Raw genomic sequence first — 16,031 nt, forward strand, 5'->3', positions numbered from 1 at the left:
TATTTATTTATCTGTTTTTCTCCCATCCCAATGTTAGTAGTTATGCCAATTCCCAATCCCCTTCCTGGTCGTCACGCACTTAGCCTCCACTCTCCCAGACCGACTGTAGGGGGTATCACATGCTTCCTCCGACACATGTGCAGCCAATCAACTGCTTCTTTTCATCTGGCAGCGCGGACTCTCACTGGGAGAGTGTAATGTGTGGAAGGTCACACTACCTCTCCCAGATCCTTCCCTTGCTGTGCAGGCGAACCCGACCGAACTGTAGGAGTCGCTGTTTACAACGACCAGGACCCACCCTCACCGGCTTCCCACCCACTGACAATTGTGTCAGCACGGACGACCGGCCAAGCCGGAGGCACCGCTGGCAGTTGGATTCGATCCCACCGTCTCTGCGGTGGTAGACAGACACTTAGTCCGCTGTGCTACCCGGCCGCACCTAGCCTAGTGTTTTTGACATGCAAGCTACAATGGCTGACATGTTTTCGGTTGGTTAATAGTAGACGGCCCTTGGGTGGATAAGAATTATAGCTTGTGCCAGGCAGTGTCTCGACACGCAACACGTAACAAATTACTAGGGCTGTCTTAAATACTTCAAAGCTTTGTTATGAAAATAAAATTTTATTAAAGAAAAAAAGCGGTACATAGAATTGCCTGTAGTGGACTAAAACTGACGAAAAGGTTTAGATTTATATGAAAACCGATTTATGTATAATTTAGCTAGCTAGTTAGTGGGATTAAAGCAAGCTTTCAGGAGGGGCGGGGGTTCCATTGGCGGGGGGGGGGCTCGTTCAAGGCAATGGTAGGGGAAACACTGATAAATAATAATGTGATGGGTACACTACATCATTCAGGGATTAATTGTGATAAGCCTCCCTCATCAATCACCATTTCCCTAGCAAAAATAAGCTTAGCTAACGTTAGTGGTGCTGTACTAGCGAACGTAATGTTTATGTTTTCAACAACTTACTTCACAACTTAACGTGACAATCGGACAGCGACCAGTAGGCATACACTGTTGGATAATCGGGTTCTCAGCCAGTAATCAGTCTCCCATGATGTCTGCGTTGTGTTGTTTATTAGGGCTGTCTTAAATACTTTGAAGCTTTGTTCGATGGGCATGGGATTTGAATATGAAAATATGAAAAAAAATAAAAAAAAAAAAAAAGAAAGCTAAATCAACTCTGCCTCTCTTTGTTAATTACAACAAGCAATGCCGTTTGTTATTTAAGATGAGGTCGGACTCGGCACAGACAGATTTGTTCATTGTGCTGCTTTTATAAAGCCTCAAATGACAGCTTACAATATTTCATGAAAGCAAAGTGTTGTTTGTCTATGATTTAAAAAGGTTTAAACTTTACAGCACTGACAAAGTTGAACAAAGTGCTGTACATGTCCCACAACATAATTAAAAAAAATATATAATATATAATTAGCCCTAGCAACAGCACAGCTCTCTCTCTCTCTTAACTGTTACCATCGCAAGGGTGTTGACCTCTGACACAAATCTTCCCCTACCAGCGGCCTGCTATCTCGGTTGATATTAACACCTCGGCCGATGACCTTGGCTCCCTCGCAGGGCCAGAGTGAAGACACACACTGGTGGTCTCCTCTTGAGTAACCCACACTACATGGAAGCTGTCTGAAGAGTGTCAGTAGATGTCTGGCATCATCTACAGATATTTACACACATGAAAAACAAGTCGGATCTCACAATAGTTTACATGAGTTTGCAGGCCATGGGTAATTTGAAAACAGTTTATAATAGTGATCAAATTCTGTTCCATTCTTCCACGAGCGGGCAGCCAAAACACTGGAGACCAACTGGTACAACCGGTACGTTTTAATAGAATACATTTAAGTACTTGGGTATTATTCTTGATGAGTCTTTTAACACATTGGTTGCCAGCCGGATATGACGATTTAACGCTTGGATGCCACCACGTTAATCAATGGGAGGACGAGCACATTTGCGAACGCATAAACTATATCTTAAATTATGGCTGTGTGTCTAATACACCAGTCACTTAATGACTTGCTTGCAGTCAACATGTACGAAACGGGGGCGGCTAAGTGGCGCAGTGGGCAAGGCGCTCGCCACTAATGCAGGAGATGCTGGGTTCGAGCCCAGCTCGGCGTTGCTTCCGGCTTGGCTGGTCGTTCATACTAATACAATTGGCAGTATTGGGGGGTGGGAAAGCCGGTGGGTGGGGATCGGACGTTGTGGACAGCGACTCCTACATGTCGGTTGGTGTGCCTGTACAGCAGAATCAGGAAAGTATCGGGGGCAGCGTGAGCCTCCCACGTGCTACTCCTCGCCACTGAGAGATCGCGCTGTACAGGTGAAAAGATGCGACGGCTGCCTCCTCGTGTACCGGAGGAGACACGTGATGCAAGGCTTCGTCCACATTGCAGCCGACCAGTGGGAGCAACGTTCGAGACAGGGGAGGGAAGAAAAATACGAAATTGGGATGAGAAAAAAAAAGAGAAAAAAGTCTCTTATTTATTTCTTCTGAGCTCGTCCTGACCCTTCTTTAATTCTTCCGAGTCTGTCGATATTGTTCTGGATGTTCTGCGTGTTAGCTTGGATGCTAGTCTGTATGCTAGCTTGTAGCTCCTCTACCCAAGTGGGCACCTCTGCTCTGTCGCCTTGCGCCATGCTAGCCTGATTTTCCTGAGTCACCTCCTTGTGTCGATAACTTTCCTCCGGTGTTTGTATCTCATCCTTCCTTTTCTCTTATATCATTGAATTGTCACTTTATTTTGTTTGATATTTTAACTTCCTTTTTCGTTGTTCCTTGAGCGGGAGCTCTTTACAATGGCCGTCTACCCGAACATCTCAAACCGGAAGTCTTGACATTCTAACGTCACCATCACTTTTGTACCAACCATGCCCTCATTGGATTATTTATGTTGACGAAACTGATGAGTTATATTCATTAAAGAAAGTTGATTTAATAAAAAAAAGAGACTCATTTAATCAGATTAATCACTTTATTCAAATTGAGGATTTAGTTTGATATAAAAAAAAAAATTGATTAAGTCATAAAATATGATGACAGACATTCGAAGCTTCGTTCGAATACTTCAATAGAAGCTTTGAATGTTAAAAAATGACATTCGGTACAGCCCTAATGATTGTTTTGCCCTAATAGTCTATTGTTGCTGCCTGCCCTGCTAGGTTGCCTCTGGCTCCGATATTGGTTGTTTAGTGTAATTTGTTGTATTTATGTGCTTTGCTGCAGCTAGTCTTTCCTAGGTCTCACTTGAAAGATTTTTAATCTCAATGTGACTTTCCTGGTTAAATACAAATGTTTTAAGAAGTGTCGTGTCCCCGGGTGTCACCTGCCCAGCCGAGGTAGCCCTGGATGTGTCGTGTCCCCGGGTCTCACCTGCCCAGCCGAGGTAGCCCTGGATGTGTCGTGTCCCCGGGTCTCACCTGCCCAGCCGAGGTATCCCTGGATGTGTCGCGTCCCCGGGTCTCACCTGCCCAGCCGAGGTAGCCCTGGATGTGTCATGTCCCCGGGTCTCACCTGCCCAGCCGAGGTATCCCTGGATGGCCTGAAGTCTGTCCTCGATGCGGCCCTGCATGTTGTCCAGGTAGTGCAGCACGGCTCCCAGGGTGCCGTTCATGCGCTCCAGTTTGCTCATGAGGTCGGTGTAGTACCGTGCCGTCTCGTCCTGGTATCGGAGGAAGCCTGACATGCTGTGGTCTGTAGGGGGCGCCAGGAGTACACCACAGGGTCAAAAAAAGGACAGAACGGGGACATGGATCACACACCCAAATAAGAGATTAGAAAGTTGATGGAATTATGAGTTTAGATTCACTTTGCCATTTACCTATTTTATGGTATATGTCCTGAGCTCTGTCTCGGACCGCTGCAAGATCTTCTATAATGGCCCGATGTCCCTCCTGTACCTCCGACCCCTGATCTTTCAGCTGTTCACTCACGTCCTCTGGAGGAACACAGACACAGCATGTACTATGATATGATGATACATTTATTTATATTGCGCCCCTCAACCAATAGTTACATCGGCCCGGGGCGCATGCCGGGAGAGAAAGAGAAACACAAAAGACAGGAACGATACGAAAACAGAAAAATACATGCAGTCCAACCAAGCAGATAGAGAACAGACAGACATAATACACCACACATACAGCAATACAAAAAGCGAGCTCATGGATTGTTTATTGATCGATTATGTTTTCTAATCAAGGCGGTTTCCTCAGACAGTATGTACTGTGTTCCAACTAAGGCTGCCTCTTCATAGTCGTCCAATAAAAACCCCTGCCCCCCCCCCAATACTGAATGAGTTATATCCTGAAATATAATCGCATCACCGGTAAACACTAAATTTAAAGCCATGATTAGTCGACAAAGTCCTTGACTAGAAGTCAACAAAGACTTTTAGTCAAGTGCAGCCCTAGTTCTAACATAGACCTTTAGTCAAGGACAGCCCTAGTTCTAACATCAGCCCTAATTCTAACAGACCTTTAGTCGAGGGCAGGCCCTAGTTCTAACATATTGTAACCAGAGAGCCAGATAGTCACAAGAATAAAACTGGTCTTGAATGAGCACTACAACAGCATGAGTAGTTTCTATACAATTCACTTATATGACATTTAGGTAACATTAATGAACAAAGGAGACAAACACAGTATGCAAGTAGTAAACCAATTTTTTTTTATTAGAGTGGATCATAATGATAAATATAGTGTTACACATACAGTATAGCTATACAACTCCTGGTGCCTTAAAAAAGCAGTAAAAATACTGAAAGACGTCATCATGCCCACCCTAACAGACTGAAGTTTAGTTTTTATCCTAGGGCCATATGTGCACTAAACTCAGTTAAAATTTAAAACAAGTCTCCCTTGCACCCCCCCCCCCCCCCCCCCCACACACACACCACATTAAGGGATAGTGCAATTATCTTTTACACCCCCCTGTTTATGTTAATGTTATTTATGCTTTACTCCTGTTTTTATATTTAATACTGTGTTTAGGACTCTTGTTTTTATATTTTTACTAGCACCTAGGGCTGCATTTTAAATTTCGTTGTAACAACTGTAACAATGACAGAGATCTATTCTATTCTATTCTATTTTTCTTTCGTGAAATGTAGTGATAAGTGCTACATGACCTCATCAGGGTAAGGATCACAGCTTCCTGGTCACCAGAAAATGGAGATAGAGTTTAGTGGAGATTCCGGAGCAGGTGCCATGTGGGTTGATGCTATTGAAGCCTGTAAAAACAATTAAACAAAGATTTTAGTTTTAGTTTAAATAGTTTCTCAGAAACAGCAGTGTAAAAAATACTGTTGTGAGTTTGCCTTTGTGAAAACTAATAGCAATATGGATAATAATATTAGTATAATAATAGTATATATAAAAAGCATATCTTACCTTATAACAGATAGGTGCATCAATCCATAAGAGGATAACGACGGGGTTTCATCTTGGCAAAGTCGTCCACCAAATCATCCATGTTCAGAGATTTAAAGGGGTTATGCACTGCTATTCCTAGCACTATTTGGGCAACTTTACACAATTCCTGTTAGTCTATTGAAGACATTTGTAATTTTTTTTTTCCAAAAAATTCATTGTTTTATATTTCTAATCAAGTACTCGAGACCATCATTTTTCAGCCTCGAGAAATCAGGCTGTTATGGCCCCGCCCATAAGCACTTTGAGTGACAGTCAGACCACAGGCTGCACTGGTAGAGGGAGGGAGGGAGGGGGGGGAAGAGAGAGAGAGAGTTCAGTTCAGTTCAGAGTTTTTATTTGCCACATGGAATAATACAATCATAGTTTCTTCATTAAAAAATCATAAATAGTCATTCCATGGACAAAAGGAGCAGGAAGAAGAATAAATCTTATAGTTATATAGTTACCTGCCCCTTATTCCTAAACTAACATGTATTTTCTTAATGGTCGGCGTATAACCATATATTTACACAAATAATCATTTATACCATGAGAGAGAGAGAGAGAGAGAGAGAGAGAGAGAAGCCCCTCCCTCTCTCTTCCTTTTTTTCTTTCTATCACTCTCCCGTTCGGAGGTGTGTGTGTTTCGCGCGGACCTCCGTGCAGCAGGTTCCCCCCCCCCCCCCCCCCCCCCCCAAGTGCCCCCTCTCTCTCCCTCCCTCCCTCTCTCTTCTTTTTTTTCTTTCTATCACTCTCCCGTTTGGAGGTGCGTGTGTTTCGCGCGGACCTCCGTGTGGCAGGTCCCCCCCCCCCCTCCCTCTCTCTTCTTTTTTTTCTTTCTATCACTCTCCCGTTCGGAGGTGTGTGTGTCGCGCGGACCCCCCCCCCCCCCCCCCCCCCCAAGTGCCCCCTCTCTCTCCCTTTCTCTCGGCTCCCTCTCGGCTCTCTCTTCCTCTCGCCCCGCAGCTTCACTCGCTGTCTAGTCTAGGTAGAATGGGGGCGGGCATCTATCCACAGCGCCCTGTGACGTGCACCAGGTCGTCAAATCAACATGACCTGATTTACTAGAGGCAAATAGGGGATGGGCTGTAACTGAGGAATTCGCCAATATAGTATTTAGGCCCAAAAACACATTGATACGAACTCCTATTACTATAATACAATGCTAGAGACTGAAAAATGACATTTATAATGCATGGCACCTTTAACTAACTTCTGCTCTACTGCCATGAGCATGAGGTGGGTCAGCCTCTCATCGCCCATGGTGGTCCTCAGGTAGGTCTTCACTCGTTTGAGCACAGAGAAGAAGCGTTCATTAGAGGCAGTAGAAACGGGTAAGGTGGCCACAATCTTGAAAAGCTTCATCACTTCTGAGAAGGCCACAGGCAGGGTGTTAAGCTTCGAGAGAGAGGCAAGGATGCCATCGCCATCATCCTCTTTCTCCATGGTTAGGAAGGCTTTCGCGGAGTGGCACTGGGCCTGGAGCAGTGTGGTGTCAATATGGCTCTCATACAGGTTGGCAAACTCTGCCATAGTAGATGCATCCATGAACATGGGAGAGTTATGATCAAATGCTTGGATGGTGCTGATGAGTCTCATTTTCAGAAAAGCACTGTGTGAATTCCATGATGAAGCGATCAAGGATCTCAAAGAACATCCTCCTATCCTTGTCACCCTCTTCTAGCGGTCTCTGGCCATTGGTGGACTCAAGGAGGAAACCTGCCAGTGCTTTACTGACTCTCCGTGGTCGGGGAATGGGGGCGTCAGTCTGTAGGCCTACTTTTGAGGCAAATGCCTTGGCATTATGCAGTGTGGCCTGCCACTCACACTCTGACCTCGTCTTCTCGAGTCGGGCTTTTGTACACTTTAGAGTTGCAGCTCTGGAGATGACCAGACCTCGAGTCTGAAGCTGCTCAGACAACCCATACGTCACAGATAGGACTCTCGAGGGCATGCAGATGGAGGACAAAAGGGAATGATTCCACTTTCAACTTCAGCCCAGCTGCTTCTAGTGAGCCTTCTGCATGAGCCTCCATTGTTGCATCCAGCACTGCTAGTATAGCTTCATACCGCAGCTTGATCTTTTTGAGAGATCTGTACCAGTAGAGCCACCGGGTAGTACAGGTGCGCTCTAGTCTTAGCACGTCTCTTTGGGCAAGATGGGTTTGCGCTTCAACAAAAAGGGTGTGCAATGAAATTGTACAGTGTTTGTACAATATTAAAAAACTCAAGACATCCGAGGCATGTCGCTAATAGTATTCACTAGTACCAGGTTCAGTCTGTGGGCATGACAATGAATGTACACAGCATGCAGCACTTTCTCAGATCCTGGTCTGCACTCCTCTAACCATGCCTCTCATCACACTGGCTCCATCGTAACATTGTCCCACACACAGCTGCATATCAATGCCTTGACTGGATAGTTCAGCACATATGGCTGTGGCCAGAGATTCCGCACAAAGGTCCTTCATATGGTAGGTGCCAATAGCCCTTTATTTTATGTGGCCATGAAGTGTGTAACGGACCAATATTTCTAGCTGCTCCTTTTTAGATAAATCTTTAGTCTCATCAACTAAAATGGAAAAATAGCCTACCTCTTACTTCTTCAACAATTATCTTTTTGATCTTTTCTCCAAAAACTTTGATCATCTCATTTTGTGCTTTTGGGGACGAGTACTGTGCATACCGTCTGTCCTGCCTCAGTGCCTCCCCACCCTCCTTGCCACTCGCTGCTGCTAATAGATCAATAGCCTCAAGGTTGTCTCCCTTGTCATCTTCACTGTGCCCACGGAAGGGAAGGCCCTGTCGACCCAGCAGGGATGTTACATTAAGCACTGCTTTTAGGTGTCTTCTGTTCTGCCGAATCTCCACTGACCTGTTAGAATATAACTCTTTTCGACCTGCACTTACTGCTTTGAAATCGGCCCATCCCACAACTGCACTGACGTGCCGCTTGCTTTCGCTGTGCTCCCTCAGTTGGCTCTGCATATTTTTCCAGCAGGAAAACCCCTTATCCATAAAGACTCCGTGTCCAAGCCTGTCCCCTTGAGATGTTGACACCCCACCAAAGTGCCTGCATGCAAAACAAAATACACTGTCCTTTTGCACCGAGTATTCAATCCATTCGTATGCTTTGTATAGCTGGGTATTGAACTTGTGGTGAACTGACATCGGGATCATATCTCTCATCGAGAACAAACTTTAACGTCATTGCCATAAATTAGAACAGTTAGCTTCTCTACCTTTCTGTGAACTTCTAGCAAAAAACGGCGCTGCAATCTGCAATCCATTCCTTGTGGTGAACTGACATAAAATAGGTTGCACTGGAGAGTTGGTTTTTGATTGACCAATGTCTTCGCTGCTGCATTGTACTGCACTGCCAATCTCATAGTCACTGGTACGGTCACTGTTGCTGTCTACATCTCTCCTAGCAGGTGGACCTGGTTAAACTTCAATTTCCTTAGAAACAAAACAAAACATTACAGATTTAGCTACTCTATAATATGCAATTTGGTGGATGCCTTTTTTACAAGTTATGCTCCATCCATTGAGCTACACAGGACTACAAAAGCATTTAGTATAGAAATGTGTGGCAACAGACTAAAGCAGGGAACCACAATATTTTGCATACATATTATGCTGAGCAGAATGTAATATCATAAGTCTATTATTTTTCTTGCAATTGAGCCAATTTTCCTTAGGTATGGTTTTGAGGTGTGTGTTCAACAGATGTTGTATCAAAAACACTCACAAAATGTATGAGTTACTGAATGCTGAACTGCACTGTTATAATAACTAAGCCATTAAGACCTTACCTGAGGATGTGTCCCTATATCACTTGTCTCAGTCTCTGCTGCCCTTTGACTAAAAAACGTCCGTATGTCCATTTCCCTTATTTCTTTTCTTTCTGGCAGCATATTTTCATTTGAGTTAGTCACCTAGTAAAAGTGAGATGATTGACAATATCAAAACATGCTTCACTAAAATAACATATAGAACGTGTTCGTATTGACACAACATAACATGGACTTAATTAATTTGAATCAACAGTATTATGGCGTTTATACAGTTAGTTTAATTTAACCCCATCTGAAATTCTGACAAGGTTTTAAAAAACGATTATTAAATAAAGAGCATCCACCTCTACCTGGAATTCAACTACAGCGCGGCAGTGCCATCTACAGGCTGGGTGGTGGTAGGGTGTACTAACATGACAGAGATCAACATTGCGGATGAATACACTGCGTCACGCAAATTAGATAATTTTTTCACAGACCGCCGCCAAGGTATGGCGAGTGCCATACCTTGCCATACCAAAATGACGCCCCTGGTACAGATGCCGTGTAGCCCGTATTCTCACCCATCCTGTGTGTGATGCCCTGAATGAGCTGAGCCACCAGCTCCTGTCCGGAGGCGATGAGGGCTTTCTCCTGCCCCAGCTTCTCCAGGTTTGAATGCAGGGAGCTCTCCAGCTGCTCCTGGCCCTCCCACAGTGCCCCCTGCTGGGCCTGCAGGGCACTGTGGCCCTGCAGCACCTTGTCCAGTGATGCTGAAGTCAAGTCCCTCAGCTCCACCTGGCCCTCCTGTTCAAGGACAACACAGACACACAGCAATTGGTAGGGTTGGGTACCGTTCACATTTGAACCGGTACCATTACCAGTTCCTGTAATTCGGTATCGGTACCCATTTCCGGTAATCAACTACCTCTAATATATTTATTTTTTTCACAGTTGTAAAAAAAATAAAGTCTAAACTTTACATGTTTAAATAACATTATCTGGCCATCCTCAGTAAGTAAAACTCCTGACCTCATCTGGTCTTTCCAAAGACCCAAGAGATGACAGTATTTGTGGAAACCATCCCTCTTGTCTAGTATATATACTAAACAGGGAAAGGTACCGAAATTTGGTACAGATTGATTTGATTTGATAGTTTATTTGGTAGGGACAACACACGTCAATGAACATCAAGTACAGAATACAAAATGTAGACATGCAGGGTTGTAGCAAGAGCTAATTTACACCCGTAGTCCCTAAACAGGAGACATAAAAACTCTTTCAATCAATAAATAGCCTGCTTAAGGTAAAAGCATTGTGACAATCAATGATAACAATAAAACAAGTTACATTACTAAATTAGATTAAAAATTATCACAGTTCTGGTTTGCCTTGAGATGCAGTTTAAGATGGGTCTAGTGTGAATTGGTACTCTGTAGTGTTGCTGTAATTGTCGGTACCCTTAAAAGGACAGTTCGGTACCCAACCCTAGCGATTGGTGCATTCCATAATTCCGTGGATTTTTTATTTTATCTTTTGCCAAGTAGGCATCCAGAGGCATGAGCTGTTCTGAGGAGACGGTGAACGAAGCAGACTAATTAACAGTGAAGCAGACTAATTGAGTGAAAATGACCTGAACACATTGTGTTGATTGATTGATTGAAAAGTTTATTAACAGATTGCAGAATGGGTACAGTACAGTACAGCTCAATACATACAATTGTTAAGGGGATGCAGACCAGAGAAAGACTTTCGACTTGTTTACATCAGGGTCCCCCATTTTCAATTCATCATAACATATATGACATACATGACATACAGATAGACAGTACTGCTACATCTATACATTTATGACATATCAGATTTGCAAATACAGTACTGTTTGTGATACCAAAGTGTCCAGAAAAGGAGTGTATATACATTTGGCATAGAAACTGTACATTGGAGGAGGTTGGTTGGGTGGGGTGGGGTTGGGTGGGTTGGGTGAGGGCTGTACATTGGAGGTGGGGGGGGGGGGGGGGGTTGGGAAGGGGACACACACACATTTTACACTGTACATTTGAATATTGACAAAGCCTTACTTGGTCATTTACTGTACAACTAGGTTAGGACATTTGTAGGGGCCAGTTTCGAATTGCAGTCTCACGTAGGTGTTTTTTGAGAGTGTTTTTGAAGGTGGGTAGTGATTCACATTCCTTTACAGCTTTAGGCAGGGCGTTCCACATTGATGTGGCATAATTGCGAAACGTGTTTAGTCCCTTGTTTGATCCGAATCTGGGTTTTACATGATTTGTGGAGCTCCCTCTGGTGTTGTGATCGTGGTATTCACTGACCTTTGGGAAGTATTTTGACATGTACATGGGTACCTTGGTCGCGTAGTGTATCTTGTAGACCAGGCCCATTGCAAGTTGCTGTACTCTGTCGTCTACTCTAAGCCATCCTAGGTTGTCAAAGTGGGCAGGGGTGAGGTGGGTTCTAGGAGTCAGGTCAAGTAGTAGTCTGACTAGCTTGTTTTGAGATGTTTGTAATTAGTTTTTTAGTGCCTTTGAGGTGCTTTGGTACCATGAGGTGCAAGCATAGTCGTAGTACCCTTGAATGAGTGCTCCTGCTAGAGTCTTCAGGGTATTCTTGTTTACCAGAGAGGAGATCCGGTACAAGAATCGCGTTCGTTGGTTGACTTTTTTTATTACATTGGATGCCATTTTGTCACAGGAAAGATTAGCCTCTAGGATGGAACCCAGGTAGGTAATTTCATCTTTCCTTGTGATAATATTGTCACCCACTGTAACCGAGAAGCCGTCGGTCTTGCTGAGTTTGTTATTTGAACCGAAGAGAATGGACTCTGTTTTGCCCATGTGTAATGATAGTTTGTTGTCGGCGAGCCATATGCAGATTTTGCCTAGTTCCGAGCTGAGGGCTTTTTCAACCTGTAACTTGTTCTTGTCAGAGACCAGCAGGGCTGAGTCGTCCGCAAACAGGAACAAGTTGCAGTCACAAGCTGACGACATGTCATTTGCATAAATTAGGAATAGTAGCGGTCCTAGTATGCTTCCTTGTGGAACACCACAGCTCACTGTGAGGGGGGGGGATAGTGTACCGTTTACTTCCACCATCTGTTCCCTCCCCTCCAGGTAGGATTGTATCCAGCTCACTGATACTCACTGTCAACAAGTTAGCCACCATCTGTTTTTAAAGAGCTAATTAACTATGTTAATTCAGTCAGAAAAAGATTATCCTGGAATGTTAAAATGTGAGAAGTGTCATTTCTTCAGGTTCAGATTAGAGATGAGAGATATTATCAGCCGATAGGCATTAAAATGTAATATCGGAAATCGATTTTTACTTTTTTAATGACATAACATGCACATTTTATACATCTCTTGATGTACTTCTAGCTCAAAATGTCAATATGAGAGATGTGATGTATAGTTGAGATATTTGCGTTTGTTTGGCACAACTCTGAATAAATGCTTTCGCATTTCTGATATTTGGGCAGACGTCTATTGGCCCACGCTTAATGACATCATCAAACTGCATCGTCACTTGCAGCATAACAAGCCCGTTAGTGGAGGCGCTCACCATGTCTTTGATTTGGAATTATTTTAAAGTGTCTCCAGATATTAAACTTTCCGTTTAAGTTAAGGGACCTGTTTTTTTCCCGGTGTCGCCCGTTTCTTTTAATCGTTTTTGCATTTCAAACGTTGCATAGGCCACTGAGCTCGTTCAGCACCTTCTTGAGATCACGTGTACAACAAATCTAAGCAAATTAATAAAGGGAAGATAATTAACAGGATTTGTAGATACAGTACTGAATTCTGCCATCCGGACACATGCAATTTGAAATATGATTATAGAATATTAGGCCTATAAATTAACTTATTATGGCCAAGTCGCACATCTATGGATCGGGCCAAATCTCCCCTTTCCAATGGCAGAGTTCAATCTGGATTTAGTATCACCAGGCGCGCAGCAAAAACCGTGAATGAAATCTACTCCAAGTACAGTTAGTTTTTTTATAATGTAAATTTCTCCCGCCATTTATCAGATTGCAGCGCCGTTTTTTGCTAGAAGTTCACAGAAAGGTAGAGAAGCTAACTGTTCTAATTTATGGCAATGACGTTAAAGTTTGTTCTCGATGAGAGATATGATCCCGAACAGTTTTGTAATTTTTTTAAATTCGAAAGCCATGGGTCTCCTCTCTCAGAAGACTACTCATCATTAAGTTTCCAAATCCTCGCCTTTTTCCGATACGATGCCCTGAGATTTCTATAATCTTATATTTCACTAATAAGTTAAAATCATAAATGCGTAATGCTGAAAATATACACTTTGACTGCTATTTTGACATAAGGGTCTTTACTCTTGGCTACATTTGAAGAAAAAAAAAAAACATTAATTCATACATTCTGTAGAGATGGATTTATACGTGTGATGTCATTTGCGGTCCTCTACCAGTACTGGACCTCTCAGGCCCGTGTCCTATTAACCCCTTGAATGCCGCCACCCACTTCAATGATAGAGCTCTCATATTTGCGAACACATAAACTACATCTTAAATTATGGCTATGTGTCTAATGTGGCCGTCGCTTATCAATGACTTGTTTGCAGTCAACATTGTCAAAACGGATCTGTTCATTTCCGTTTTATACCATTTTGAAAAGCGCTAGTTTCTTGAAACGTTCAGAAGATTCTGTGATAAACGCCCTTTACTGTAATACACAAAACACGGTCATTTTTCAGCCTATTTATGAAAACGCTAGATTATCGATAGTATATGTGTATTTATGCACGCTATAGAAGCGGGCTGAAAAATCGATTCTCTTATTTCCTGATCGCACACACACTGATATACTGGTAAAATAGATTCCTTACCTCAGATCAGATGTTCTCCAAAAGGATTATTCCAATTCCTGGTCGCCATTCCAAATATCGACCGCGTTTATTGATCCAAAGCTGGGTGCTCGAACACATTATTCCACGCTGTTCTGCGGGACCACAAAGACTGCAATCGGCTCTGGTTACATGCCTGAGAAGTAAAATGTGGATTCCGGACTCTTTTTTTCCCATGAGTTTCATTAAATCCATTCCAACAGTACCATCCGGGAGACGATAGGGGGCAGTATTTTCCCAATAGAGCTCAGAGAGAGTTTGCAGTGGTAACGTGAGGCTAGATTGATGAAATATGAAAAATCGCTAATAAAAAAAGAATAGCGATTAAAAAACGGCATATCTCGTTCCTGGCACTCAACGGTTGGCATGAAATAACGAGATATCTCATCCGTGGCACTCAAAGTGTTAAGAGGTTAAGAATAGGTCACCAGCACTGGGAGGGACTAGTTTGTAACACTGGGAGGAAATAGGACTATATAGTTTGTAGCACTGTAGGGGTCGGAATCACCAAAGGCCCCATGATATGATCACAATAAGATAGTTGATATATTGTTTTATATATTTACTAGTGCTGTCAATCGATTAAAATATTTAACTCGATTAATCGCATGATTGTCCATAGTTAACTCGTGATTAATTGCATTTTTTTATTTATTTATTTTTCTACCTTAAATGGATCTTTTTCAAGTTCCAAGTTTTAATACTCTTATCAACATGAGTCAACAAATGCTTGCTTTATGCAGCCATTTAACAAAAGGATGACCCTCATGCATTGCAAATTTGCATCAAATTCAAAACCGAGTGATGCACAAAATAACTTTAAAGAAAATAATTTAAAACAATGAAAAAAGTGGGCATGAAATAATAGGGGAAAGAAAACGTTAGGAACTTGTTACATTCACCCACACAAGGGCAGAGTAATCACACACCCCCCCCTCTCTCTCTCACACACTCTCCCAGCTCTCTCTTGCCCCTTCCTCATCTCTATATATCTCACACACACACTTCAGAAACAGACATAGTATCAATGAGAGCATCAATAATACACCGGAGTGAAGTGTAGATAAAAAATATATATATGTTTTTTTTAATCGTGAGTTAAAAATATTTAGTTTAATATAATAGAACGGGCGATAACGCGTTAATACCGCGGTAACTTTACAGCCTTAATATTTACCTTTAACTGCAAATTATGTCCAATGAAAAGCTTGTCAACATCTGCAATAAGAATCTTAATCTCACTTCAATAGTTTGTATTGCAGGCAAATTTATATCAATATATACTCCACAATATATTATAATTTTTGTGCAAAGTTTGCTGCATCGATTTCCCCCCCACCCCCATTATTATATGATGCACATTGTATTGTCCTGCAGCACACCTGCCTTACAACTAGGGATGCACCGATCTGACTTTTTCAGTCCCGATACCTGGCTTTGGGTATCGGCCGATACAGAGTACCGATCAGATACCCATAACATTATCTAAAAAATATATATATATTTAAAAAAAGAAAAAAACATTTAACCCTAACTAACCTTACGGTCATGCACATGTCCTAATATACTAACCTACACTCAGGGGAGGAAACTAACTTTTTGGCTTACCAGCCAACTGGCGAGTATCTGATTTTTTTTACCAGACAAACTGATTTTTTACCAGCCAAAAAAAATCGCTAATTGTGATAATTACTTCTTTGTATGTCTTCGTCTAAATTGATTTTCAATCATAGTAATAATCACACCGTGTCTCTACTCTTTAAAATATTTATTAGCATAAAACATTAATAACAGTCTCTACTCTTCACAATATTAGCATAACACATATTAACATGAAAGAGGGATCTATTCTGGACTGGGTTGGGCTGAACTGGGCAGTGAAAGATGCTGGGTTGGACTGGGTTGGGCAGTGAAAGAAAAAAACCGAAGTATGT

At 42.6% G+C, this 16,031-nt stretch overlaps 1 protein-coding gene across 1 annotated transcript in view; it reads right to left on the minus strand.

Annotated features, from left to right (window-relative positions):
- The window catches only part of bmb (brambleberry), a gene marked incomplete at both ends in the record, with an annotated part of 48,396 nt that overhangs the window by 26,507 nt on the left and 5,858 nt on the right, over positions 1–16,031 (minus strand). Inside the window, 3 exons of the mRNA XM_084311239.1 lie at positions 3,534–3,713; positions 3,841–3,957; positions 9,792–10,014. Of these exons, the coding sequence (XP_084167365.1) occupies positions 3,534–3,713; positions 3,841–3,957; positions 9,792–10,014 (520 nt within the window). The remainder of the gene's footprint in view (positions 1–3,533; positions 3,714–3,840; positions 3,958–9,791; positions 10,015–16,031) is intronic.

This window comes from Notolepis coatsorum, assembly GCF_963971535.1.
Source record: "Notolepis coatsorum genome assembly, chromosome: 3".
NCBI classification, from domain to species: domain Eukaryota; kingdom Metazoa; phylum Chordata; class Actinopteri; order Aulopiformes; family Paralepididae; genus Notolepis; species Notolepis coatsorum.